The sequence below is a fragment of the Dromiciops gliroides genome, chromosome 1, assembly GCF_019393635.1.
Source record: "Dromiciops gliroides isolate mDroGli1 chromosome 1, mDroGli1.pri, whole genome shotgun sequence".
NCBI classification, from domain to species: Eukaryota; Metazoa; Chordata; class Mammalia; order Microbiotheria; family Microbiotheriidae; genus Dromiciops; species Dromiciops gliroides.
Window position 1 is genome coordinate 189,020,647 of NC_057861.1, and position 27,050 is coordinate 189,047,696.

Genomic DNA, 27,050 nt, shown 5'->3' on the forward strand with positions numbered 1-27,050 from the left:
TTCAGCACTGGAAGAATCTCATTTTCTTAAAGATGCTTAAAGATTTGAATCAAATAGTATAGTACTATTAGTAGCAACTGGTGGAGAAAGCTGAACCTACTAAGTTATGCCATAAATGTTTTTTGTTTTAACCTCCATTTTAGAAATCCATGCTTTTATTTATTAGCATCCTGAACAGTGTGAATAGCTTTTCTCCTAGTTTGGGTATGATAAAGGAATTTATTCCCCATGGAGAAAGTTTCATAGATGTAGTTATAAAACCCTAAGTCTTTTAAGTAATCTGGTCTCTCTTACCACCAGCCATTTCTAAACAACACCTTATCTGTCATATCTACCAAAGCCTTGGTAGACCTTCAGATGTATAAGAATAAATAGGGGTTACATGAGAAAAAGAGTTTTATTAAGATGAATACATATATTTGATACTGTTATTTCAGAAATGGTCTAGTACAATGTCAATGCATGAAATAAATAACATTTTCCCACAAATAATCCTGGGACATGTTCACATTCAGGGGGGAGGGTGCTTCCTAGGCTCCGTCCACCAAGGCAACATCGACATAGAGGTATTTAATAACCCTTTGTCACATCATTGCTTTTTATACAGCTGGGTTGTTTTAGCCTTTAGTACATGCAAAACTCCCAACTGTGAGTGTGGGCTGTCATAACAGACACATTGGCAAATTGATTCTTCCTCAATTACAGCTGGACTTGCAACTAAGATTTTTGTAAGAGAACCCCAGAATTCACTCTCCTACGTGTTAGGTTCAGTATGTACTCCCTACCACCCCAGAGTACTTATCCAAAATCCCAAGTCTTAACTTTCCAAAGATTCTTAATTGTCAGTGAAACTGTAGGATAAATGGCATGAGGAAAAAAGTTCCTGACATGTCATTCTACTTCCTATTCATAGAGAAATTCTCACTTTGACTGTTCTATCCTTGACTAACCTACAGACGATTACACAGTGGGAATAGGGTGGTTAGGTTTCCCCAGTGCCTGACCACTCACCTAGTACGTTTTTGATTCCCAAGATGAAATAGGTGGCTAAGTTGGCTACCCCAGGAAGATGGACTTAAAAAATAATTTGGCAGGGAGGTGAAGAGGAGGAGAATCAGATGATGCTGAAGAAGGGAGTTGGAGCAACTAAAAGAGTGTGGCAAAGAAGGGAAAAAACCCCCAACAGGAGAGAGGGCTCATTGTCCAGTGAACCTTCCCTAGACTCTTATTATCTTCAAACCTTTTAGTAATGCCTTTATCATTCATCTTGGAAATAAGAATTCCAGATCATCCCATGAAAGATCCAACCACAACTTGTTGGTCAGCAGCCAGTTGTCATCTTTCTTAAAACATAGAAATGAACATCAACAGTAACAGAGAGATCTGCTAACTGGCTCTTGGTTCCATGACCATTCGTTATATTTGCACATGCATTATAGCTTATTGATCCACTATTATAATCTCAGGTATATCCCAAAATACCCTACCTTGTTTTTTGTTTTGTTTTTGGTGAGGCAATTGTGGTTAAGTGACTTGCCCAGGGTCACACAGCTAGTAAGTGTTAAGTGTCTGAGGCTAGATTTGAACTCAGGTCCTCCTGACTCCAGGGCTGGTGCTCTATCTGCTGCGCCACCTAGCTGCCCCCCCCCAACCTTGTTTTTTTATTTATCTCTTTGCTTTTTTGTATCCTCCAGTAGGGGTGAGCAAAAGGGCAGGGGACTATTTTTCACACCTGTTTTTCTGTCCCCAGAGCTCAGCACCGTGCCTTACACATGGTAAGCACTTAATAAATGCTTATTGAATTAATTTGAATTCTAGCTTTACCTGCCTACCGAGGGGTCAGCATTATGAGTTCAGGCTGCTGAAGCAGCACGTGCTCCATCTGATCCTGAATGATTTTTAATTGGCAATTTTTCTGAAAAGCAGATGTGGAATCGGGGACATGTGTTTTCAATTATAGTCTCATTATTGCTCTCCCATTCACCAACAAAATAAAGCAATTAAGGATATTCTGTTCATATGAATATTAGGAGGAGGGAGCAGGGAGACGATGCTGGCCTGTTTTTCTCATCTGCCTGCTCTAATGACATTTTCTCTCTCGTGCGCACACTCTGGTAGTTTAACTGCTGTATTTGTGCTTTTATTAACACAAGGCAGGTCCACTTCTTTCCAGATAGTACAGCAGAGAGTTATTTAATACAATGCCCTTACAATAAAGGCATGCTTGAGGCTATAAAGTGGTTTTCATATATAATCAGCCCAACCCTCCAGCCTAAATCTCTCTCAAAAAAATAAATAAATAAAAATACTGACTTAGGACCACCCCAACAGCTTGTACTCAGTGTGGGTAATGGGGTGAAAACAGAACAATGATTAAGTCAACTTGATTTCATACAATTAAATCCCAATATAAGTAGGTGTTGGCAGGGATGAACTTACTTTGTTACTTTTTCCCTTTTCCCCTGTTGCTGATGAAGGCCACATTCAGTCACAGAATCATAGGGGAAGGGGGATCCCTGAGGTTATCTAATGTAACTCATCCAATATCTTAACAAAAATCCCTACAACATAACCAGCAAGTGGGCATCCGTCCTTTGTTTGACTACTTCCAATGAGGAGTATCCTAAAGCAACCCATTTCCCTTCTGGATAACTAATTGTTAGAAAGTTTTTTCTTTTATCAAGACAAAATTGTTCTCATGAAATAATCTATTATTTGCAGCTTTTTGAGATGCTTTTTAATGACTCTCTCAGTCTGAAAGTGTAGAAAATCATGTAGGAAATGGAAACTGCATCAAGATCTAAAGCAGATATACTTTTTCCCTCCCTGAACTGTGACATTCTAAGTTTCCAACCAACAAGATTTAAATTCCATCTCCCTTCCCACTAATCTATTATTTGCAGCTTTTTGAGATGCTTTTTAATGACTCTCTCAGTCTGAAAGTGTAGAAAATCATGTAGGAAATGGAAACTGCATCAAGATCTAAAGCAGATATACTTTTTCCCTCCCTGAACTGTGACATTCTAAGTTTCCAACCAACAAGATTTAAATTCCATCTCCCTTCCCACTCCTCTCTATTCATTGATATCTTGCTTTGTTTATACTATTAATCAGGCCTCAAAAATAATTTAGGGGCACATAAAAATATCAGTGTGGTTGGGGGCAGGGAGAATGTTGCTTCTCTCTGGGGCCTGGAAATCCTCAGATGGGGTAATGCCTTAGTCTGCCTTTGGCCTTACAATCAAATCTAATATGTGCTACCATAGACAACATATTGCCAAGTTAAAAAAAAAAAAAGAAAGAAAGAAAGTCTGCTTTACACTGCTTGCTTTTATTTAACTTGAAAAAGCTATACTTCTGAAGATGGCGCCTATAATCACGTGTTAAGCTTTATGGGCTATTTTATATAAAGCCTTAAAACACTGTTGTAGCAACTTTGTATAGAGCTCCTTTTAATAACGGAAAACCAACTGTGAAGCACAAATTGTATATACCTTACAGCTTAATGTTATCCTTCTTCCTATTAATAACCACCCTAAGTAGTGATTTTTGGTATCAAAATTCCCAACCAATAAGTCTTTAAAATGTGGAACTATATACTCAGCACAATGTAGGAAGAGTTATATGTGCTAGATAGAATTCCTGTTCCTATTTTAACAAGAGTTAGTTTTTTGTTCTAACCTCCTCTGAACTATGATGGACAAACTTATCTCTGTCTCCTATTGTACAAGAAGATTTTGCTTTTGAAAACAAAAAAAATGTTGGGGGAAGTTTCAACTCATTGTTTTTGTGGCAACTTAGTATTTCCTCTCACTTGAAAACAGCTTAACTATCTGTCCTTGGAGGAATAACTGAAGGTAATTCCATTTTTGATGGATCCAAACACAGAGTTCTTCGAATTTTCCATTCCAAGCTCTCGGCTGAAGATTGTGTCTTGGTCACTCTCAAATTCAGACTCTGATACCATCAGACTGGAGTTCTGGTCTATGCTCCGGTGTTTAATTCCTGAGGATGAGCAAACAAAAGAATCAGGACAGAAATTCTGTACTTTACCCTTGGTTCTCTATTTGTCATTTCAGGTAAAGAAACTTTCGGTACATTCTTTAGGTTAAAAATAAATACTATAATACTAATATTACTATGTAATACTAACATAACATATTACTATATGTTAATGTATAATTAATATATAATACTGGGCAGCTAGATGACCCAGTGGATAGAGTTCTAGGCCTGGAGTCAGGAAGACTCATCTTTGTGAGTTCAAATCTGGTTTCAGACACTTACTAGCTGTGTGACCCTGGACAAGTCACTTAACCCTTTTTGTCTCAGTTCTTCATCTGTAAAAATGAGCTGAACTACAGTATCTTTGCCAAGAAAATTGCAAATGGGGTCACGAAGAGTTGGACGTGAATGAAAGGCCCGAACAACAACAATATATAATACATACTATTTAAATTACACATTTCATTCAGACTTTATATACATTGTAAAATGAGATTGGACAAAGTGATTTCTAATTTCCTATTAACCTTTAAAATCTTATGATTCTATTGTACAACAGGGTTCTTCAGGGTGAAATTTTGTGTAGATAAAGCTGGATAAGTTGGCTATAAGCAGGCTGTAGGAGGCTTTGTATGCCTGGCTAGGAAGTTTGGATTTTAACCTGTGAGCAGCAGGGAGCAGCTACTGAAGATCTGGTGATCCGTGTTGTGTAGGGGAAGGAAAAAACGAAAGTGGGAGAGCCTACAGTCAAAGAGATCAGTTAAGAAACTATTGTAGTAGCTCAGGTGTGAGGTGATAAGATGGAACTAGGGGGGTACTAGTAGGAAAGAAGCAGATGCTGGAGACATTGTGAAGAAAGGATGGACTTGGTGATAGGGTGTGGGAGTCAAGGGAGAAGAGTCATAAATGACTACTCTTGAGATTGGATGGATGAAAAAAAGAAACATTTATTAAGCTCCTGCTGTGTGTAAAGCACTATGCCAAGTGCTAGGGATACAGTCAGAAAATCACTTAAATGGGGATAGCAAATGGGGAGGGTTCACATGCAAAGTGGTGCTTCCTTTAAAAGTAGGGAGGCTAGTTTTGGGAAAAGGTAGAATAAAGCAGAGTGATATATATGAGGAAATGTTCTGAGTATTTGAACAAAGATGCTACATAAATCCAAGGTAGCACCAATATCTTTTGTCCTCCCAGGACTTCAGCCATGATTGCACACAGCTGCAATAATTAATTCTGTTGTGAATCAAGAGTTGTCAGTTTGGAAAAGTCATACTGTTGTACTCCTCTGGATGGGAACTCAGGTAGCATCACAGAATCAGAACTCATTTATTAAATGCTGCTTGAATTAGTACCCAGTAGTCAAAAAGATACTAAAAGTATACTTTCTCATCATCAGTCTGTCTCCAAAGCATAGGTGTCTCCCAAGGCTCAGCCCTAGGCCTTGTCTTCTCTCTCTTACAGTCTCTCCCTTAATGATCATAGCAGATGCTATGGGTTTAATTAGCATGTCCATTAGGCTACCTAGTTAGCCCTACCCTCTTTTGAGCTCCCTTCCCACATCAACAACTGCATACTGGGACATTTCCCAAACTACATCATGTCCTAAACAGAACTCTCTCCACCCCTAACCTAACCCTGCTTCTCCAGACTTCCCTATTTCTCTTGCAGGTACCACCATCTTTCTAGTCACCCATGTTCACAATCCTGGGTTTGTAACTTGACTCTATCCTCTTTCTTGTCCCTCATATGCACTTTGTTGCCAAGTTTGTGATTCTACTTTCAAAACAGCCTTTTGACATCTTTTTTCTCTACTCACATGGGCATTATCTTAGGCCCTTTTCACCCCTCTCCTGGACCATCGCAATAAGCTTCTAATTGGTGTCACTTTGTTCCAGATTTTCCTTTCTCCAATTCATCTTCCACATTACTGCAAAAATAATTTTCTCCTATGAGATATAATTCTGTGCCATTCTCTTGCTCAAAAAATCTTCACTGGCTCCCTATTACCTCTAAAATAATATATAGACTACTGAGTCTGGCGTTTAAAGTACTGCATAATTTCCCTGCAACTTTTCTAGACTTAATTATTTTATTCATATTATATTATCATATTAATCATATACATTCCACATTTAGCCAAATTGGCCTATTAAAAGTGCCCTAAAGTCAATGTTCCTTCTCTTGTCTCTGTATCTTCTCACAGCATGACACCTAAATCTCTCTACAGTTTTCCCTTATAGATTATTTTATGTTATTCCCCTTAAATATGTTCCAGCCAAGCTGGTTTATTAGCTATTTCAGGAACTTGGGGTTCCATCTCTCCTCTCTATGCCTTTGCCCAGGCTGTCCCTCATGCCTGGAATGCACTCCTTCCTCTCTTCTGCCTCTTAGAATCTGGCTTTCTTCAACTCAGATGCCACCTCCTACCAAAGGCTTTCTTGACCAAAACACACACACACACACACATACCCATACACCCCTCAACTGTTTATGTATTCTCCCTCCTCAAATTAACTTGTATTTACTTATCTGAATATACATGTGCCTCCATGGAATATAATTTCCTTGAGAACAAGGATAATTGTAACCCCAATGCTTAGCACATTGTTCGTGCAGAATTTTGAATCATTTTTAAGGCAGGCATGGGATGATTTTAAAGTAGAAGTAAGCTGCCCGGGCTTAAATGCATTATGCACAAACCCATCTTGGAAAAGTCCCTGCTTCTGTATTTATATGAACAATAGCTACTGAAAATGAGTTAGTATGGTTTTTGAAGTGCATTTGTTAATTCTAAAGCATTCATATGATTCATAGAATTTAATATAATTCTCTCAATTTTACAAAATAGGAAACAGAGGTTCATGAAGTACCCAAAGTAACATAGTAAACAGTTGGGATTTGAACCCAGGGCTTCTGGCTTCAAGTCATGAGAGACATGGAAGAAAATGCTTTCAGAAATAGATTGGAGTGCACCAGAACATTACATTTCTTTGTACTTATTCATCAGGTCCCAAATCCAGGGAAAATAAGTGTTTTGAGATATATCTGCTTTTGTAGTTAAGTGTTAATGCAAAATAGTTTTCCTTTTCTTATTTTTTGTTTATACATATAGTGTATTCTGTGATACACCATATAGTGAAGACCCCCCAAAATAGTTTTAGTATTTCTTTTCCCCAAATATTCTTATAGTTCTTCATCAACTTTTAATTAAATTTTATAAGATATGGCTTTCCTTTACTCCATCAGTCCTGAATAATGTCGACTGTTATTCTCTCCAGATGTCCAAAGGGGCATGATCCTGGCAGTGTTACACAATGAGCCTTTGATAGAACTGACATCAAACCGAGTCTCCTGACAAGGATCTGTTGCCCTCAAATTCACCCATGATAACTCTGAGACAAATGTCTGAATTAAATCATGTATTAATAGTATGAAATCATCTTGTTAAATGCCTTACCAAATTTTGGTCTTAGCTCCAGTCTTTCTTGATCATCGATATTATCCAGGATGGTATATTTTGTTTTTTTTCTTATTTTAGTCCTTTTCTGTCTGAAATGAAAAAATAGTAAGCACAAATCAAATTCTCAGAAAGGTAAACTCTCTAAGGTAATAAAGATGCACAAAAATATGTGGCTAGACCTAAAGGAGATGTTTTACCTTTAAAATGTAAATGAACCTTTGGGTAGGCCTCAGTGGAAGGACAGGATTCCACAGGCTGGGCCAAAGGCATGAAGACACGCTTACCTTGACACCCTAGATGACCCTCCTACTTTTTGACTTAAAGGAACAGAAAACCTAGAAAGTAGAAGCAGAGGAGCTGCCACCATGAGGAATGTTTAGGGGGTCAGCAGTAGCCAGGACCCCTGATGATAGGGCAGTGAAGCAGAGGTTGCATGACCTCTGTTGGGGTAGGACCTGTGTGCTGCTAGGATCTGGGCTGGAGAAAACCCTGCATTTCCCTTCCTCTTTCCCTCTCTCTCCAGTATGCTTTCTTTAAACCTGTTGTTTCCCTTGGGGCCTGGTGGACACCCACCCTAGTGTATTTAAAGGTTTATTTTGTTTCTGAAACCTGAAAATGTGTAAAGCTGTTGATTAACTAAATAGATAAACTGTGTTGTAATTGCTTGACTGCAGTGTGTATGGGGTGAGGAGAAAGAGGTGAGATGATTTGTGATGTGGCTGTCAGAGTGAGATTTCTCACTGGAGGCTCAAAGTCTCTTAGAAAATTATTGATTTCTTTTTAACAACTTCCCAGTGCACAAAGAATATATTCACCAGGGTTTCTCTGGGCTTTAAAACTAGTCAGGCTCGGAGCAAGAAGCTAACTGGCTGGGTAAGGCCTGGCCATGCTGCCTGGTTTAAAAGGAAACCATTCTCACAGAGGGGAGCAGAACTGAGGGAATGGTGAGAGATAGAGTGAGAGAAACAGAGTTCTGGGGACCAGCATGCCAATTGTATGAATTAGGAAAGTTCTGTAAAGTTGGAAGTTATTTAATTTTTGTTTTTGTATCCACAGAACCTATCATGATGTCACTTAAGCAAAGTTTGCTCACTTGCCAACTGGCCCAGTTCAAAAGAGAACATTTAGGAATGTTTAATAGCAAATATCATTAACTTCATTAATTTGCTTGACTTAATAACAATAATGACAAAAACAAGAGCCTGGCCAAATAAAACTACCATTGTCTTAAGTTTTCAAGTCACAAATCTGGCAAAAGAATAGTATTAAAAACATAGGAATAAGTGAATCTGCCTTTAGCATCCATCGAAATCCAAAAGCAAACATTTTATGTAATGAGGACAAACCAGAGGCCTTTCCAGTAACATCAGGGGTAAAACAAGGATCTTTATTATCACCACAACTATTTGATTTAGTGCTAGAAATGTTATGTATATAGCAAGAAAAAGAAGTTGAGAGAATAAACAGTCAAAGAAGAAAAAAATTATCAATTTTTGTACAAGATTTAACCTTGGGAGATGTAGCTTGTCTATAAGGGAGTTGGGACTAATATCTTTACACCACCAAGCTATCCTTCAAGGATGTCTGGTTTACTGTCTAAAGAAGTATGGACCTTTATCTCTGGCTTTGCAGGCAGACTCAAACAGTGAAAACTTAGTCAAAGGAGGAAGAGGACTAGCCCCTTGTTATCAACTTCCAACCAATCATATTGTTCCCCATGCTTCAGCTATATAACCAATCATGTTGCCCTCAACCCCATGATGTCACCTACCCCATTCTGTTCTCTGTTCTCTTTTCCCAGAACCTAACAAAGGGGATCTTATCCTTTTGTTTAGGGTCTTTAGCTGGAAACTGATGTAGCCATTGACCCATCAGATTACTGGCCCCAGTAATAAAATAGCATCTTGTCCAGAGAAGCATGTCTCAATTTACCTTTTTGTTAAATTTCACTCATAACCGAAAAAAAAAATGTCTCTAAAGACTTTCATCAATAAAAGAGAATAAATCAATGAATTGGGTATTCAACCAAAAACAAACCTAGAAAACCAACAAGTTAAAAAAACCCAAATTAAGTACTAAAATAGAAATCTTGAAATCAAAGAGGAGATTGAAACAACTGAAAGCAAAAAAAAAAATATTAAAACTAGGAGCTGTTTTTTAAAGTAATAAGAAGTCAACCAATAGACAATTTGTTTAAAAGAAAAGAAAAAGCAAATTAGCAGTATCAAAAAGTAAAAACAATTCATAACAAAGAATAAATGAAGTCGTTATAAACATTTACCTAATTACATGCCAATAAATCCAACAACCTAAATGAAATGGATGAAAATTTAGAAAAATATAAAATATCTAGATGAACAGAACAAGAAATAAGTCAAATAGCACAATCTTAGAACAAATTGCAGAAACCATAATTGAACTCCAAAAGGAAAGAAACAAACACAGGACCAGATAGATTCATAAGCAAATTCTATCAAGCATTCAAAAACTGATTAATTGTATTGCACAAATTGTTTGCAAAAATAGCAAAAAGAAAAACCCTACCAAATTCCTTGATACCTAAACCAGGGAGAGACAAAACAGAGAAAGAAAATTATAGACCAAAACTCCTGATGAAGACTGAGGAAAAAAATTAAGTAAAATATTTTAAAAGAGCAACATATCACAAAGATTATGGAATATGGCCAGGATAGATTTATACCAATAATTTAGGGTTGGTTAGGGAGTATTAGTAAACTATAAGCAAAAATTATATGACTATATTAATAGATGAAGTAAAAGCTTTAGACAAAATACATGACCCTTTTCTGTTAAAACACACACACTAGGAAACCTGAGAATAAATAACCCTTTTTAAAATATGTATAGTATATATCTAAAATTAATGTAGATAAACTAGAGGCCTTTCCAGTACAATAAGGGGTGAAGGAAGATTGTCCATTGTCACCATTACTATTTAACATAATCCTAGATTTAAATAACAATAAGAAAAAGAAATTGACACAAAGAAACTAAATTATGGCTTTTTGAAGATGATATGATGGTATACTTAACCCTAGAAGTCAACTAAAAATTTAATTGAAACAATAAATTAAGCAAAATTGTAAGAGATAAAATTTATTGTCATTGTTTTGTTGATTAGTCATGTCTGACTCTTCATGACCCCATTTGGGTTTTTTTTTGACAAAGACATTTGAGTAGTTTGCCATTTCCTTCTCCAGTTCATTTACAGATAAGGAAACTGACACAAAGCGGGTTAAGTGACTTGGCAGAGTTACACAGCTAGTATGTGGATGAAGCTGGATTCAAATTTAGGTCTTCCTAACTCCAGGCCCAGTGCTTTATTCACTGTGCCACCTAGCTGCCCTGGAGAAAATAGTGTGTTGTAGTAATCCTTGAAATCATTTTCATTTTCTTCTGTTTGTTGTCCTCTTTCCATTTTTTTCACCCTGAAGATGGCAGAGAGAAGGCAGGAAGTTGCCTGGCCTCTCCCAAATTTCCCTCTGAAACAACAGTACTTTAAGCCTCTAAACAGATATTGGAGCTACAGAACCTACAAAAGACAGAGTGAAACCATCTTCTAGATTAAGGTAAACTAGAAGGACTTCAGGAAAGGTCTGTCTCACCTAGGTAAAAGGGGAACGCAGCTCAGTGCAGATGGTGTCTGGGCAAGTCAGCAAAAGGCTCTTAGCCACAGCATAGATCAGCAGCTGAAGACCCTTGGTCTTAGCTCAGCAAGCTAGTGGCACAGCAGGCCAGTTGTAAGGCCCCCAGCCTCAGCTCAGAAGGCAATCTGCCAACTGGGGTATCCACTACCCAATAGGCACAATTAGGATGGGCCAACCCAGTGTAGTGAGCAAGCTGCAAGCTGCTGAGACCTCAGAGTAGAAAGCCAATGACTGAGCCCCTGACCTCCAGCAAAAGAAACTTGGGAAAGTTTGCCCTGTATCTCAGGAGCAGAGCTCAACTTTAAAAGGCCCAAAATAGGCCAAAATATGAATAAGAAATAGAAAAGAACCCTCACCATAGAAAGTTACTATGGTGACAAGGACCACCAAAAACTCAGAAAAGGTCAACAATGTCAATATGCCTATATGTGAAGCCTTAAAAGGTCCCAAGACCAAAAAGCCCTCTTGGAAAAGCTCAAAAAAGATTTTACTTTTTTTGGGGGGGGGTGGGCAATGAGGGTTAAGTGACTTGTCCAGGGTCACACAGCTAGTGTCAAGTGTCTGAGGCTGGATTTGAACTCAGGTCCTCCTGAATCCAGGACCAGTGCTTTATCCACTGCGCCACCTAGCTGCCCCCATCAAAAAGGATTTTACAAACCAAATAAGAGAGGTAGAAGAAAAATTGGGAAATGAGAGTTATAGCTTGGAAAAAGAAAATAACACCTTAAAAATACAATTGGGCAAATAAAGAAGGAGGTGCAAAAGTTTACTGGGGAAAATAATTCCTTAAGAATCAGAATTGGGGGGCAGCTAGATGGTGCAGTGGATAGAGCACCGGCCCTGGATTCAGGAGGACCTGAGTTCAAATCCAGCCTCAGACCCTTGACACTTACTAGCTGTGTGGCCCTGGGCAAGTCACTTAATCCCAATTGCCTCACCAAAAACTAACAAACAAACAAAAAGAATCAGAACTGGGCAGGTGGAAGCTAATGACTCAATAAGTCATCAGGAAGAAGTAAAGCAAAATCAAAAGAATGTAAAAGTAGCAGAAAATGTGAAATACCTCTTCAGAAAAATAACAGACCTACAAAATAGATCCAGGAAGGACAATTTAAAAATTATTGGACTACCTAAGCGCCATGAACAAAAAAGAAAGCCTGGACAGCATATTTCAGGAAATTATCAAGAATTTCCCCAAAGTCTTAGAACCAGAGGGGGAAAAAAGTTGCCATTTTTTTTTGCCCTTAAATACCCTAGGAATGATTTTGCTTAATTGAATCTTATTCCAAGGTTTCTTTAAAGTGGATTTACCCTCTACTGCTCACCTCTGTTTTCTGAAAGAATACTACTCAAAACTTTTCATCATTCTTTGAAAGATTTTACATATGAATTTTATTCAAAACCAGTTACTTTTAGTTGTCATTGTGGTAAAAAGCCAGAAGTACGCAAATATTTTCTGACTCAATGTCCAGATTGGAGGAGCTTAACAGCTGATAGACTTAAGGAACTTGCAAATTATGTCTTTGACTCACGTGAGGAAGGTCCAGATCTCCCTAAACAGAGCATTCTGGCACCAGCGATTCCTAGTCAGCCATGTGAACACCAGAACAAGGGCACTAAGGTGTGTTGTTCCTGTCAGCCATGCGAACACCGGAACAAGGACACTAAGGTGTGTTGTTACTGTCGTAAGAAGGGGCATGAATTGAGGGAATGTAATGGAATTTATTAATTTGATCATTGACAATGCTATGCTAAGGTTTAGTAAAAATGCAGCAATTCAAACAGTTAAAGAAGAGAATCCAGTTTTTTCCATACCAGAATCCAGACCAGAGTCCAGAATCCAGTTTTCCAGACCAGAATCCAGTTTCCTCCTGATGACATCTTACCACTTCAAGAAGACAAGAGAACTCAGAGACTTTATATGAACTGTTTTGTTTTGTTAGTTTTTACTATCTCCTTTCTGTTATAATATACACTATCTGTAACATGTACTCTCTGCAGAGGCTCTCCCTTTGCAAGACTAATGTCAATGCGTCGGTTCATGAGGACAAAAAAAACCTCCCCTCTGGACAAAACTTTTCTCTCTTCCTTTTCTATATTGTTGTTCACATATTATTAGTTAGCAATAGTTATTATATTCTTTTTACTGTTCCGTCAAGGAAATATTTTGTTTCTTGAGGAACAAAAGGGGGGAATGTGGTAAAAAGTTTTAACAGTCGGTTAGCAATAATGGAGAGACGCCAGTTTTTTTAAGGACCACCCTTTCGGGGAGGAGACCAATGGTATGAGCTACACATGCCAGACTGCCTGCTGAGCACTCGACTTCCAGGGTGCGAGCTTAAAAGGCAAGGAGAGAATGGAAGTGGGATCTCTTTCCTGCTCTGCTGGTCTCCTGACTGCGCTGCACAGACAGACACTGACTGGAGTGCGACTCGGCCCAGCTCGTGGTTAGCAGCATGCGCTTGACTCGGTCTCTCTCTCTCCCCAAAGGTGGCCTTGGGCTTTTGGTGAGTTTTATATGGAATATAGACTAAGCTTAGACTTAAGACGATTTGCTCTGTATTTCTACTTTCCCATCCCTCTAATCAACATCACCTGGTAACTACCACACAATAAAGCTCTAACTAGAAAACCAGAAGCTTCTTCCATTTTCTAGTCTGGGAGATAAAATAAGGGAAAGGTTAAAGAGGGGAGATTTATGATCCAATATCCAATTTTAAATCTCACACCATCTCTCCTCTGCCTAGTAAATAAAGTTAGATGTTTGATGAATCCTATACATTATGCTTTTCTTAATAGAGCCCAAGATTGCATTAGCTTTTTGGAATGCCATATTATACTGATGACTCATAATGAGCTTCCAGTCACCTAAAGGCCCCATTTAAGAAACCTCTGTCCAGCCACACTTCTCCCATCATTATACCTGTGAAGTAGATTTTTTAACTCAAAGATCAGATTTCACATTTGCAATTCTTAAATTTCATCTTACTAGATTCATCAACACATTTTAACCTGACAAGAATTTTTTGGATGCTGAATCTGTCAACTAGAATGTTAGCTATGTATCACTTGCAGATTTGATAAACATGCCATCTATGTTTTCATCTTAGTCACTAATACAAATCTCTTCTCATCTCTTCCTCTCAGAATCTTTATCTCTTTCAAGTCTTAACTCACCTTAAGTCACCTTCTCCTTGAAGACCTCCCTGATCTACTCAGCCAAAAATAATCTCTCATTGTTCAAATATTCCTAGAGCACCTTATCTGGATCTTGACTCCATCACACACTCCTCATATTATAGTAATTTTTATACATGTTACATCCCTTCTACCTCCAGGTACAACATAAGCACCTGGGGGCAAGGATTATATCATTTTAAAAAAATCTTTATATACCCAATGCCTTGTACCAAGTAGGTGCTTAAATAAATTCTTGTTAGGGGCTAACGAAAGTTCCCCTTTCACTGTTTGAGCAAAGCTCACAGACAGGGCCCCCCCTTCCAGAAAATATGTGCTGATTCTTAGTTAGCCCTTGATAAGAGGGCTGTAAACCACAATGATCCTTTCTGGATGCAGATGCATTTGCATAGCCGCCAAGGAAACTTCAAAGGACAGAAACATACTCCTCATCATAGATAAGGCCAACATGGCCCAAGGTCTATGAACCAATCCCCTCATCCTGTTCTTTTGGTGCGAACTTCACACAAAGACATTCCTTTTGCTCACCTCAAGTATAAATATGTCATATTGTCTGAATAAACTTTGCCTTTTGCCTCCACCTGAGTGCATGGGGCCCTTCCAATCCCATCCTATGTCTCTGTGTCTTTTTTCCTTAACATCTTACCTATAGCAGTACCGAACCTGTTCTAGCAGCCCCCCCATCCAAAACTGTTAAATTCTTATTAAATTCAGTTTGTTGAATTGAATAACATTTTGTCAATCTGTCCATTCATTCAACCACCATTTGTCATTCATCTACCGTGACTGTGCTAGACATTGAGGATATACAAAATTAATTAAGACAAGGTCTCTCTCTGCTCTCAATAGAGTATATGTAGACTGTGTATTTAAACATATAATTATTTGCATACCTGCTTCATTTCCCCTACTGGGTTATAAGCTCCTTGATAGGAGGGACTCTACATTTTTCACCTTTTCAGCTCCAGAATTTAGTCCATAATAGGCATCTAATAAACGCTCATTGAGGTAATCAATGAACAGTAAGGAATTGGGAAGATAGTTCTAGGATAAGAAATATGATTAATCAATAGGTTTAACTGACACTAGTCATTCTTTTCCTAAGCATACACACCAACTGAACTGCCCTATGTGGCTCTTCCCATGTTTTGAGGAATTATTTTCCAAACACACAACAAAACCATGCTAAATGGATGCTAAACAGGAACAAAGAGCACTTTCACATCATGTTGCTTCCTACAGTAAAAACAAAACACTAACTTCGTCACTTTCTCATCAACTTGTATAACATAAAGCCGTAGCATTTTCAGAACAATCCAGATCATGGCAACCATATCAGCAGGTGTTTCTGGGATCCAGTTCAGGGAACACTTGACCTGTGGCTGAGTGACTGTTCTGATCTTCTTTTACCGGCCTTTCCTTTCAGAAAGTGTGAGAGCCTAGTCATAGTCTAGGTCGAGATTATTTAGTGGTATGATATAGACTGGCACCACACTTGTTGTACTGCCACCTTTGTAGCAGCATAATTTCAAAAAAAAAAATTTCTTTAAGGTAAAGCCCTTCATTTTGGCCACATACGTCTGGCACAAGCACTTATGCTGTCTCATATGGAGAAATGCCTTACACTCTCTGTTCTCAGGGGCATTCAGAGTCATCCTGTGATGGTTTGATCTCCTCACAATAGGCCTGACAAAGAATTCTGAAATTAGCCTGCTGTCATGACAACCTCAGGAGCTTTTCAGGGGCCCCCTTCAGAAAACAGGACACAAGGTAAAACAGTAGGCATGATTTTTCCCTTGGCTCAGTGATCTCTCTTAAAACTTTACCTTTATTGAAAGGAATAAAGGTAAGTCATAATTCAATCAGAAATATTAAAAATCATCAAAATCTTCAACCCATCATGATTTCTAGCATCCTACCCTGAAGAATGCCTTAGTTTAGCAAAGCCCTAAAGAACACCAAGAAGTGGGAGATTTCAGGGGAGGAGGGGGGACAAAAAATAAGAGAAAATAGGATTTGATCTAGAACAAAAGTTTTTATCTTTTTTTGTGTCATGGACCTATTTGGAAGTCTGGTGAAGTTTATGGACTTCTCAGAATAATGTTTTTAAATACACAAAAGAAACCAATTATATTGAAATCAGAATGTTTTTAAAAGCATAACTTCAGGGGCAGCTAGGTGGCGCAGTGAATAAAGCACTGGATAAAGCACTGGCCCTGGATTCAGGAGGACCTGAGTTCAAATTTCACCTCAGATACTTGATGCTTACTAGCTGTGTGACCCTGGGCAAGTGACTTAACCCTTATTGCCCCACCAAAAACCAAACAAACAAACTTCATTTTCCCCAAGTTAAAAACTCCCAATACAGAGTAGCTTAGCAAGCCTCATGTAAGGTGTGAGGCCTTTATAAAAGACAGTTTTATATGGGGGCGGGGTGTTAATTTATTAAGACACCTCAAGGGAGTAGTTTATAAAGTATTTTATCATGTCTCTTTTATCAAGCAGTTCAATGCTTTATAAAATCTAAGCAGAAGACTATAGGGGCTGTTATCTCACATTCAATATGTCTTTTGTTAAAAATAAATATGTTGGGGGGCAGCTAGGTGGCGCAGTGGATAAAGCACCAGCCTTGGATTCAGGAGAACCTGAGTTCAAATCCGACCTCAGACACGACATTTACTAGCTATGTGACCCTGGGCAAGTCACAACCCCCATTGCCCTGCAAAAAAAATTAGATAAATAGATAGATAGATAGGTAAACAAACAAATAAATAAATAAATATGGCAGGGCAGCTAGGTGGTGTAGTAGATAAAGCACCAGCCCTGGATTCAGGAGAACCTGAGTTCAAATTCAGCCACAGACATTTGACATTTACTAGCTGTGTGACCCTGGGCAAGTCACTTAACTCTCATTGCCCCACAAAAAATAAATTGAATGAATGAATGAATATGCCAACCAGGTACCTTTTGCAGCAGCAGATACAGAGCCAAGTGAAACCCACCACTATCACGATCAGAGTAAAAGCCAGCAGGGTCACGTAGAATATACTCCATTCTGAAAACCAAAAAAACCAAAATGCTATTTCACACTGAATAAATATTGTTAAGGCTCTACAAGCAGAGATTTATGCTGTTAATTCCACCTGCCTGCCTAACAGAACCAAGAGAGGTGGGTGGCAAGTCTGAGGAGAGCTGAAGGTCACACAATTAAAATTGAAGCTGTGCTTCCATATGTTGAGGATTCTTGTGCCAAGCAGAACAGAGGACACCAGAATGACTGCAATTCAGCCATGACTCCAGAAGGGCCCTGCCTCTGCTGATAGGTTGTCCATCCAGGTATCTCACAGAGAACACTTGTTCAAAAGGCATAAGAAAGTCCAAAATTGCCTCGTCTGGAACATTTATGAAGTCCTTGAAGTCCTAAGGAAACTCCTGGGTCTAGCTGAAAGAAAAATGTGGCCATCCTGTAGGTCTGTCTGTGGCATGGTGCACTTAACACTGAGTCAGGCAACAGATTAGAATCTACCTGATTCCCATTCCTTCCACATCTGTGCATGGAGTAAGCTCCAGGCAAAAAGAAACTATATAGGGGAACCAAAACACAACCTGCCTGTACTGCTTGGGAGATGGATGAATTCAACTCACCTTTCTCTCCAGTCTTAATATTTTCAACAGGGTCATGGAGGAATATAATTTGAAATTTAAAAATTTAAAATTTAAAATTGTCATTTCCTTCCTTTATCGTGTCTCCTCTAGTTCTGTGGTGTGCTGGTAAACAACAAGCACTCCAAAAATGCAGTCACACTTTTAGGTTTAATCTGCCTTATTAACAACATTTTATGCTATCACCTTCTTTTGTCTACAATTATTCTACAATAAGTAGAATAATAAATTAGACCCTAATTTGTATCTTGACTATTCCCAAGGTATAAATAAATGCTAATCTGAAAATTAAACAATCAGCTCTGTGGGTCAGTTTGAGCTAGCTCCTACATTATGCCCATCTCTTTATCTGATCCCCATATGGACTTTCCAAGGCATATATCTGCCCAACTCCTTTTAAGATCATTTCAGAAAGAAAGAAAGAAAGAAAGAAAGAAAGAAAGAAAGAAAGAAAGAAAGAAAGAAAGAAAGAAAGAAAGAAAGAAAGAAAGAAAGAAAGAAAGAAAGAAAGAAAGAAAGAAAGAAAGAAAGAAAGAAAGAAAGAAAGAAAGAAAGAAAGAAAGAAAGAAAGAAAGAAAGAAAGAAAGAAAGAAAGAAAGAAAGAAAGAAAGAAAGAAAGAAAGAAAGAAAGAAAGAAAGAAAGGAAAAGAAAAGAAAGAAAGAAAGTTCCCTAGACCACTGGACTGCTCTGCTGCTACCAGCTTCATACCACCCTTGGTGTGGACTGACTTCTCTTCTTACTCTGATGTCAACATGGAACTCAGCTGAGATCAGTCTGTCAGACTGGCATGTTGGTCCATCTAAACCCTGGAAATGGGTCTCTTCTGAAATCACCTATGTAAATGAGCCACCCATAAAACCAAAAGAATTTATAGCATGGAAATAACAACTTTTCTGCCAAAGTAAATAACTGACCATTAGCAAAAATGACAACAGCTAGGTGGCACAGTGGATATAGCGCTGGTCCTGGAGCCAGGAAGACCTGAGTCCAAATTTGGCACCAGACACTAACTGTATGACCCTGAGCATGTCACTTAACCCTTTTTGCCTTAGTTTGTTTCCTCATCTGTAAAATGATCTGGAGAAGGAAATGACAAACCACCCCAGTATCTTTGCCAAGAAAACCTCAAATGGGGTCATGTAGAATCAGACACAACTGAAATTACTAACAACAAAGTAGATGTGAGGAAAGGGAAAAGACTCAACATTTCACAAAATCCCAAAATTTTAGTGTTGGAAGGGACTTTAATCCAACCCATTACATACCCCCACCCCCACCCCCATAAAAGAACTTGAAGCAGTGCTCTTTTCAGCCTATTTTCTGCCTCTGATTAACTCTGAGTAGTAGGGCCTCACTTAGGGTGACAGCTCTGGCTGGTGTTAAAGCCTTATGGCTGACAGACATATATGATCAACTAAAGGAATATGACTATCTTTCTGCACTCCCCTTCGCCCAAACCTTCACATTGTCCTTCAGCGACTTCTCTTCTGGTTCCAAGGCTACAGAATAGGAGATAACGGACTAAGATACTGGGTTCTGGAAAAATTCCAAAGCAGAATCAGCTTGGGGGAGGTTGTGGGCAGGGTTAGTGATGGCCTTGGGCATTTGGGTTTTTCCATTTAGAGCCTAGAAGCAATTCTGTTTGAGGTCCCAGTGCCCCAAGCCCTGGGGAACAACATCGGATGAAGAAATGGTGCCAGGACATCTGTCAGCAGTGGCAAGATGTAAGTGAGCTCTATGTTTTGGAGCCAAAGCAGGGCCCGGGAAGTACTTTTCAAACCACTGTGGGTTGTTAGAAAGTTCTAACTGGCTGAATTCACAGGCTGGTTTTCTCAATTAGCTTCAGGCTGGGAAAAAGAGCTGAGTTCATTTGCAAATCCAGAAGACGATTTCCCAGCAGGAAACCAGAACTATCTTGGCAAAGCTCCTCCATCTGAACTTACCACAGTTGCTTTCTCCATCACTGAAGTAGCGATGGATCAAGTTTTCCATCCACAACTGGTAGCAGATGCAGCGCTTGGTAATGGGATCGCAGTGACCATGGCCAGAACATTTCAAATGGCAAACTGGGAGCAGAATGGGAGAGGTAGTAGTTACCACAGGAGAGATGGATCTGGAGTTCCTCGGGGGCAAAAGACCTCATAGTTTACTTTTTTTGCAGCAGTCCCTAAATATTCAATCATTTGATATTCTTCTGGTATATGTCCTGTGATGCTGGAGGTATGCCCTCAACTCTCAAGTATCTCCACTACTAGCAATCAGTTAATAATCACTAAGCAACTACTATGCCCAAGGCACTCTGCTAGGTGCAGTTTATACAAAGCCAAAAAAGGAGCTTACATTCCATCAGGCAGAGAAAGGTTGCTGAACATTACCACTGAAAAGCTCACACACTGGTTTACGTATCAGGAAAAAAATGAAATTGTAAAATCAATATCATATTATCAAAATTGTACGTCCAGTACCAAGTGCTATCTTTACATCATGAGTATTATATTCAAAGGACAAAGTGGTCCGAGGAATGTTACTTGTGCTAGGGATTGGCAAGGACATTTATTGATACAAACACCAGCATATCTGGAGATACATATATCAGTAGAAGGTAACTTCCTTGAATGCAGGAACAGTTTGATTTGTTACTTCCTCCACCTATAGCATATTGCCCACAAACATAGTACTTAATAAATGTTTGCTGAATTGATTTAAACTAAATCCAAGTCAATTTTTTGCCCAGAAAGGGATCAGGTGAGGGTACTTATGATTTTAAAACATGCAAGCGGTGGGGCAGCTGGGTGGCACAGTGGATACTTTACTTTAAATGATCCATGAATAAATAGTGTCTGTGGTTGAAAAGTCTGACACCACAAGGAGAAAAAAGATGTTCAGATAGGAGACCTACCTTCTGTGTCGACTCGCAGAACCTTAAAAAGTAAGAAGTCTGCTTTTTCCTTTAAGAGCTGAGCATGCAAAGTCCGGGCCACCTCGACAGCCTGGATGACTCTGAGAGGCTGCCCATTCTGCACATAGAATATGATCACAGTGCTTCGGAGAAGACAAGGAGAAAGACATTATCACTGTCAAACAAGTAGTCTTGTCCCTTGAACTTACTGATAGGCTTTAAAAGTTGGAGTTTTAAAACTTTGCTGTTTTGCAGACCATATCCCCTCCCATTCAGTACCCAAGTGAATTTACATGAACAAAGCAACTGAAAAATTCAGCACACATTTTATTTAAAAACAGTTACATATGGAAAGGTAGTACACTGATGCACTGTTGGCGGAGCTGTGAATTAGTATAGCTATTCTGGAAAGAAGTTTGGAATTATGCAAATGTTCGTAACCTTTAGCCCAGAGATTCTACTGTTATATTTACACACACACACACACACACACACACACACACAGAGTGTGTGTGTGTGACAGATCAATCCCAAAGAGGTCATTGACAAAAAAGAAAGGCATATACATGAAGAAATAAAAACAAAGTAGATACCTGTTGATTGGGGAATAAACTATAATGCCTGAATGTAATGGAATATTACTCTGCTGTAAAAAACAATGGCCTAAAGAATACAGAGAAGTATGGAAAGACATGAACTGATGAAAGAAAAGTAAGATGAGCAAAGACTATAGAACTATACACAATGATTATACTATGGTAAGGAACAACAACCACAAAAACAATTTAAAAAATGAATGTTGCAAAATAGAAGGAACAATCTTGAACCCAAAGAAGATGTGAAAATAGTCAAGAGATATGAGAAAACACTTCACCCCCTGAAAAGGAGTAGGGGTAGGCAGATGAATGGAAAAGTTTATGGATATAAGACATGCATGTGTTGTCAGATTTTTTTCATTGTATTTCTCAATTTTGCTAGTTTTTTTTCCTCTTCCTCTTGATTTGCTTTCTAAAACAAAATTCTTTATTATAAGGGATCCTCACAGGGAGTGGGGAAAAGAAGGATACGGGAAATGTCAATGATGTAAAAGCAAAAGATATCAATGAAAATTTGTTTTAAAATAATTAAAGAATCATTTATCTAACAATCTCAGCTATCTAGAATGCTGTCCAAAAATAGGAAGAAGCTTTCAAAGGTCTCTGAGCTATTAAACCAGATGTGAAAAAAGTCACTGTACTTGTAACAAGATACTGATGATACTGTTATTGCGCTTACTTTTTTATTCATCAAAGAGCCCTTTGGGGGCTATTTATTCTTTTTTAATAATACCATTTTTTTTTGTAGGGCAACAGGGGTTAAGTGACTTGCCCAGGGTCACACAGCTAGTAAGCGTCAATTGTCTGAGGCCAGATTTGAACTCAGATCCTCCTGAATCCAAGGCCAGTACTTTACCCACTGCACCATCTAGCTGCCCCCATATTCTTTTTAGCAATACCATTCTAACATGTTTGGGTGGGGGGGGGGTGACACATACAAATAGGCCTATGGGAGATAAGATGAAGCAGGTTGGAACGAGAAGAGAACTTGATGGAGGTAGTAAGTAGTGACAGCCAACAGACTGATTAGGAAAAAAGAAGAATGAATAACAGTGATTAGAAAGAAGAATTCTATATAGGATAACACTTTTGGAGAGAATTGAGTGTGAGGGAAAAGGAGGATAGACTCCAAGGGCAGTAATCTAGGAAACAATTTTTAAAGCCAGTATTTCTGATAAAGGCCTCATTTCTAAAATATAGAGGGAACTAAATCAAATTTATAAAAATATAAGTCATTCCCCAATTGAGAAATGGTCAAAGAATATGAACAGGCAGTTTTCTGATGAAGAAATCAAAGGTATCTATTGCCATGTGAAAAAATGTTCTACATCACTATTTATTAGAGAAATGCAAATTAAAACAACTCTGAGGTACCACCTCACACCTATCAGATTGGCTAATATGACAAAAAAAGGAAAATAATAAATGTTGGAGAAGCTGTAGAAAAATTGGAACATTAATGCATTGTTGGTGGACCTGTGAACTGATCCAACCATTCTGGAGAGCAATTTGGAATTATGCCTATCAGAATGTTCATACCCTTTGACCCAGTGGTACCACTGCTAGGTCTGTATCCCAAAGAGATCACAGAAGAGGGAAAAGGACCCATGCGTGCAAAAATATTTATAGCAGTTCTCTTTGTGGTATCAACAAATTAGAAATCATGGGAATGCCCATCAATTGGGAAATAACTAAACAAGTTGTGGTATACGAATTTAATGGAATACTATTGTGCTGTAAGAAACAATGAGCAGGAGGATTTCAGAGAAACCTGGAAGGACTTACATGGACTGATGCTGACTGAGAGGAACAGAACCAGGAGAACATTGTACATAGTAACATCAACATAGTGTGATGAACAACTGTGATAGACTTGGCTCTTCTCAGCAGTGCAATGATCCAAAACAATTTCAAAGAACTCATGATAGAAAATGTTCTCAACATCCAGAAAAAAGAACTGTGGATTATGAATGCAGATTGAACCATACAGTTTCTACTTTTTGGGTGTTTTTCCCCCTTCTTTTTTGAGGTTTTTCCCTTGTGCTCTGACTCTTCTTTTACAATATGACTAATGCAGAAATATATTTAATGTGATTGTACATATATAACCTATATCAGATTGCTTTCCATCTTGGGGAGGAGGGAGAAAAAATTGACACTAAAAATCCTATGAAAACAACTGTTGAAAACTATCCTTATATGTAACTGGAAAAATAATAAAATACTTTTATTAAAAAATATTTTGTCATTTAAACATTCCTACGTATGGAAAATTCAGAATGTGGATGAGCACTTCCTGAGATATTACTCAATGTAAATAGAAGTAATAGTAATAAAAAATAAGAAGAATAGAGAAAGGCCACTGAAAATGACAATGAAAAGATTACTCATGGGCTGATGTCAGAAAATATTTAATTTGTATAATAGAAAATTTATATATTTAAAAGTTTTATTTCTATATAGAACCTAGAATAGAATCAAAAGTCCCTCCCAGAGTGCCATCTACATGAACTCAGCCAAAAATATGTGGACAAAGAAGTATCAAACATATAACCAAAAACCGCAGATTTGTTTGTGGCAATGTATGAATTTATGGTGGCCATTCAGCATCAGGCCATTGTTATCCTTATGTGGTCTAGAATTAGTGATCCATGTAGATCATGGAAGGAAACTTTGGAACCTGCACAACACTGCATTGTGATAGATTATTATCATACTATTAACCAATTATTAAATTGGGATCCAGGCTTTTCTCCTCTTTCCTCATTAAGACCCAGATCTTGTTGAAGTCACTCTTTGAAGGATGTGACTGATTGATGAAATTATTTTTAGCCCTCAAGGAACATGCTCTTAGATCTTGAGCAGGATTCCACCCCACTAGGAGACCTAACTTCTGTTTAGAGTATAAACAGAATCTAGTCTGGGTAAATCCTTACCCTGGGGAAAGGAATCCCTATCCTTGTACCCCTCCATCAGAGTTTAGGGTGACCCAGCTCATGAAGGAGAAAGCCAACCAGAGTGGTCTGCATAGAGATGGATTCTACCATCCAGATTGCTGAAGAAAGCTAGTCTCACAATCAAGTCATGTTCCCAGCAGGAGGAGCTGAAGATTTATAGCCCACTCTTTCATTAAATATCTACCAATCAGGGTTGATTTTCACTTGTCAAAGGAATTCTCTTTCAGAAAGATTATTTAAGATTTTGGAATCTCCATTGGGTATCTTTGGTTACCAAGAGAAACCACTGACCATCAATTTATTGAATGCCAGCTAGCCTAATTAATAAATGATTATTAATTACCCAGAAACTCTGTCTCTTAGGGTTTTTCATTCATCATAGTTACATGCAGCAATTATTTAGCACCTTTTGTATACCTAGCTAGACATGACCTAGTGCCTAGAATTATACAGCAAAAAGGTCATTCTCTTTCATGATCTGACAGATGACAAATCCCCAAACTACAAATGCAGACCTCAAAATATACTAAAGAACTGAATTAATAAATGGCAAAGGAACTGGATCATTATCACACTAATATGGTACCCACATCCTCCCAGATAAAAACACTAATACATAAAAATTGAAGAAAAATATTTTAAATGTTGTTATGCCAGATATTCATAATCTCCAAGTTACATGGAGGGAAAAGATTTCTAAATGCACAAAGGTGCTTTCAAACAAATGAGAGAATCTTTTAAAATCATGCATTAACAGGATAAGGTACATACTATCCTTCCTCTCCATCTGCTTCTAGAGTTGTACCAGAGATGCTTTTAATGAGCCTAAAGAGGATGAACTTACATCCTAATGATTTTATTCAACTACAAAAGGCAGGTATTTTAGCCACCTTTGCAATAGTCTATAGGAGATTAAATATGAAATCACAGCAGGAAAATGACTTGTCTCCAAATCATTTCTATTGAAACCACATCAAAAAAGGTAAGAAAAATGAGATGATGATAATAACAATCCAAATTCTTATATCATTTTGAGTCATATAACCTACTATTAGAGTTATAAGGGAGATTATCTTATCTAAAATTCATCTTCAAGACTGAGTGTGGTTTGGAGCCTGAATGAATTGACTCATAATTTTCCCAACAGAACCTGTCCCTCCTGTCAGATTTGTTAAATGTATCATTGCTTCCAGTCTCACCCAGGATCCAAACCTCAGAGTTATCTTTCACTTTTCCCTCTTCTCTTCATTGCAGGCATCTCATGAAGTGCCAGATTCCGTCAGATCTGTCTCTGTAATGTCTTTCATACCTCTCTCCTTATTGCTAATCACATTGCCACAATCTTGGCCTTCATCATCATTCACCTACACTATTAGGAGGACTTCATAACTGGGCTCCACGCCTCGAGTCAGCCCCTCCCTCTCTTGAATCCATCTTTCATGTAGCTACAAAATTAATCTCCCTAATCTAGCATTATTGTACATTATTTTCCTTCAAGAATTCCACATCCCCCCAAAATAAATAAATAAATGAAATTTTTAAAGACATAAATAATTTGTTAAAAAAAATTCCACATTCCAAACAAAATGGAATACTATCTTCCCTGATTCCAAACCCTGCTTCCAAGACTCTGTGCATTCATTCAGGTTGTCGTTGTTGTTCATCCTTTGTTCTCAAAAAGGACCATGACATCAGGGTGATTTCATGACTTGCAGTGAATTTAAGTGAGGGAGGGCTGTGCAAAGTCATCAATCCCACTCTCTCCTCCAGAGCCATCTGGGTCCGGTGGCAAGATAGCTACCAGGACAACTAGAGATGGCCCTGAATGTTTAAGGCAACTGGGGTTAAGTGACTTGCCCAGGGTCACACAACTAGTAAGTGTCTGACATGAGATTTGAACTCAGGTCCTCTTGACTCCAGGGCCAGTGTTCTATCCACTGTGCCAACTCCATTCAGGTTGTACTCCGTACCCAGACCAATCACACTTCTCCTATCTCTTCCTCTATTGAAATGTTTCTTTTCTTTTCAAGGCCAAGTTTCTCCAAAAAGTCTATCCTGTTGGGGCAGCTAGGTGGCACAGTGGAAAAAACACAGACCTTGGATTCAGGAAAACCTGAGTTCAATTCTGCCCTCAGATACTTGACACTTACTAGCTGTGTGACCCTGGGCAAGTCACTTAATCCTCACCACCCCACAAAAAAACAAAAACAAAAAACTATCCTGTTATGCCCTCTGTCTTGTTTGTTTATATGCTTGTTCACTTCTCCACTGGATTATAAATAGAGGGTAGAGATTATATCATTTTTCATCTTTGTATCTCCAGCAGTTAGTACAACATTTTATACATAGAACTTTGGATTTGACACCAAAGGATCTGAATTCAAATCTTGGCCCCATCACTTACCACATGACTCCATACAAGTCCCTTCACTTCCCTGGGGCTCAGTATCCTCATCTTTAAAATGAGAGGGTAGGACCAGGTGGCCAGATGATACAAAAAAGGTTAAGAGCCCTTTCCCTAAAGAAATATCCATGAAGCTTCATGCCAGGGCACCATGTGGGCACCATGGAGGTTGGCCAGGCACCCTGTGCAGGTGCCTACC

At 38.5% G+C, this 27,050-nt stretch overlaps 1 protein-coding gene across 4 annotated transcripts in view; it reads right to left on the bottom strand.

The window, feature by feature from the left end:
* Nucleotides 1-2,912: 2,912 nt before the first annotated feature.
* Nucleotides 2,913-27,050, bottom strand: part of KIAA0319 (KIAA0319 ortholog) — a 142,330-nt gene continuing 118,192 nt past the window's right edge. For all 4 annotated transcript variants that reach the window (XM_043973611.1, XM_043973602.1, XM_043973593.1 and 1 more), the window contains 5 exons: nucleotides 20,895-21,037; nucleotides 19,939-20,061; nucleotides 17,296-17,386; nucleotides 7,463-7,554; nucleotides 2,913-4,005 (listed from right to left, as the gene is read on the bottom strand). In XM_043973611.1, coding sequence (XP_043829546.1) covers nucleotides 3,830-4,005; nucleotides 7,463-7,554; nucleotides 17,296-17,386; nucleotides 19,939-20,061; nucleotides 20,895-21,037 — 625 coding nt within the window. In that variant the 3' untranslated portion in view covers nucleotides 2,913-3,829. The remainder of the gene's footprint in view (nucleotides 4,006-7,462; nucleotides 7,555-17,295; nucleotides 17,387-19,938; nucleotides 20,062-20,894; nucleotides 21,038-27,050) is intronic.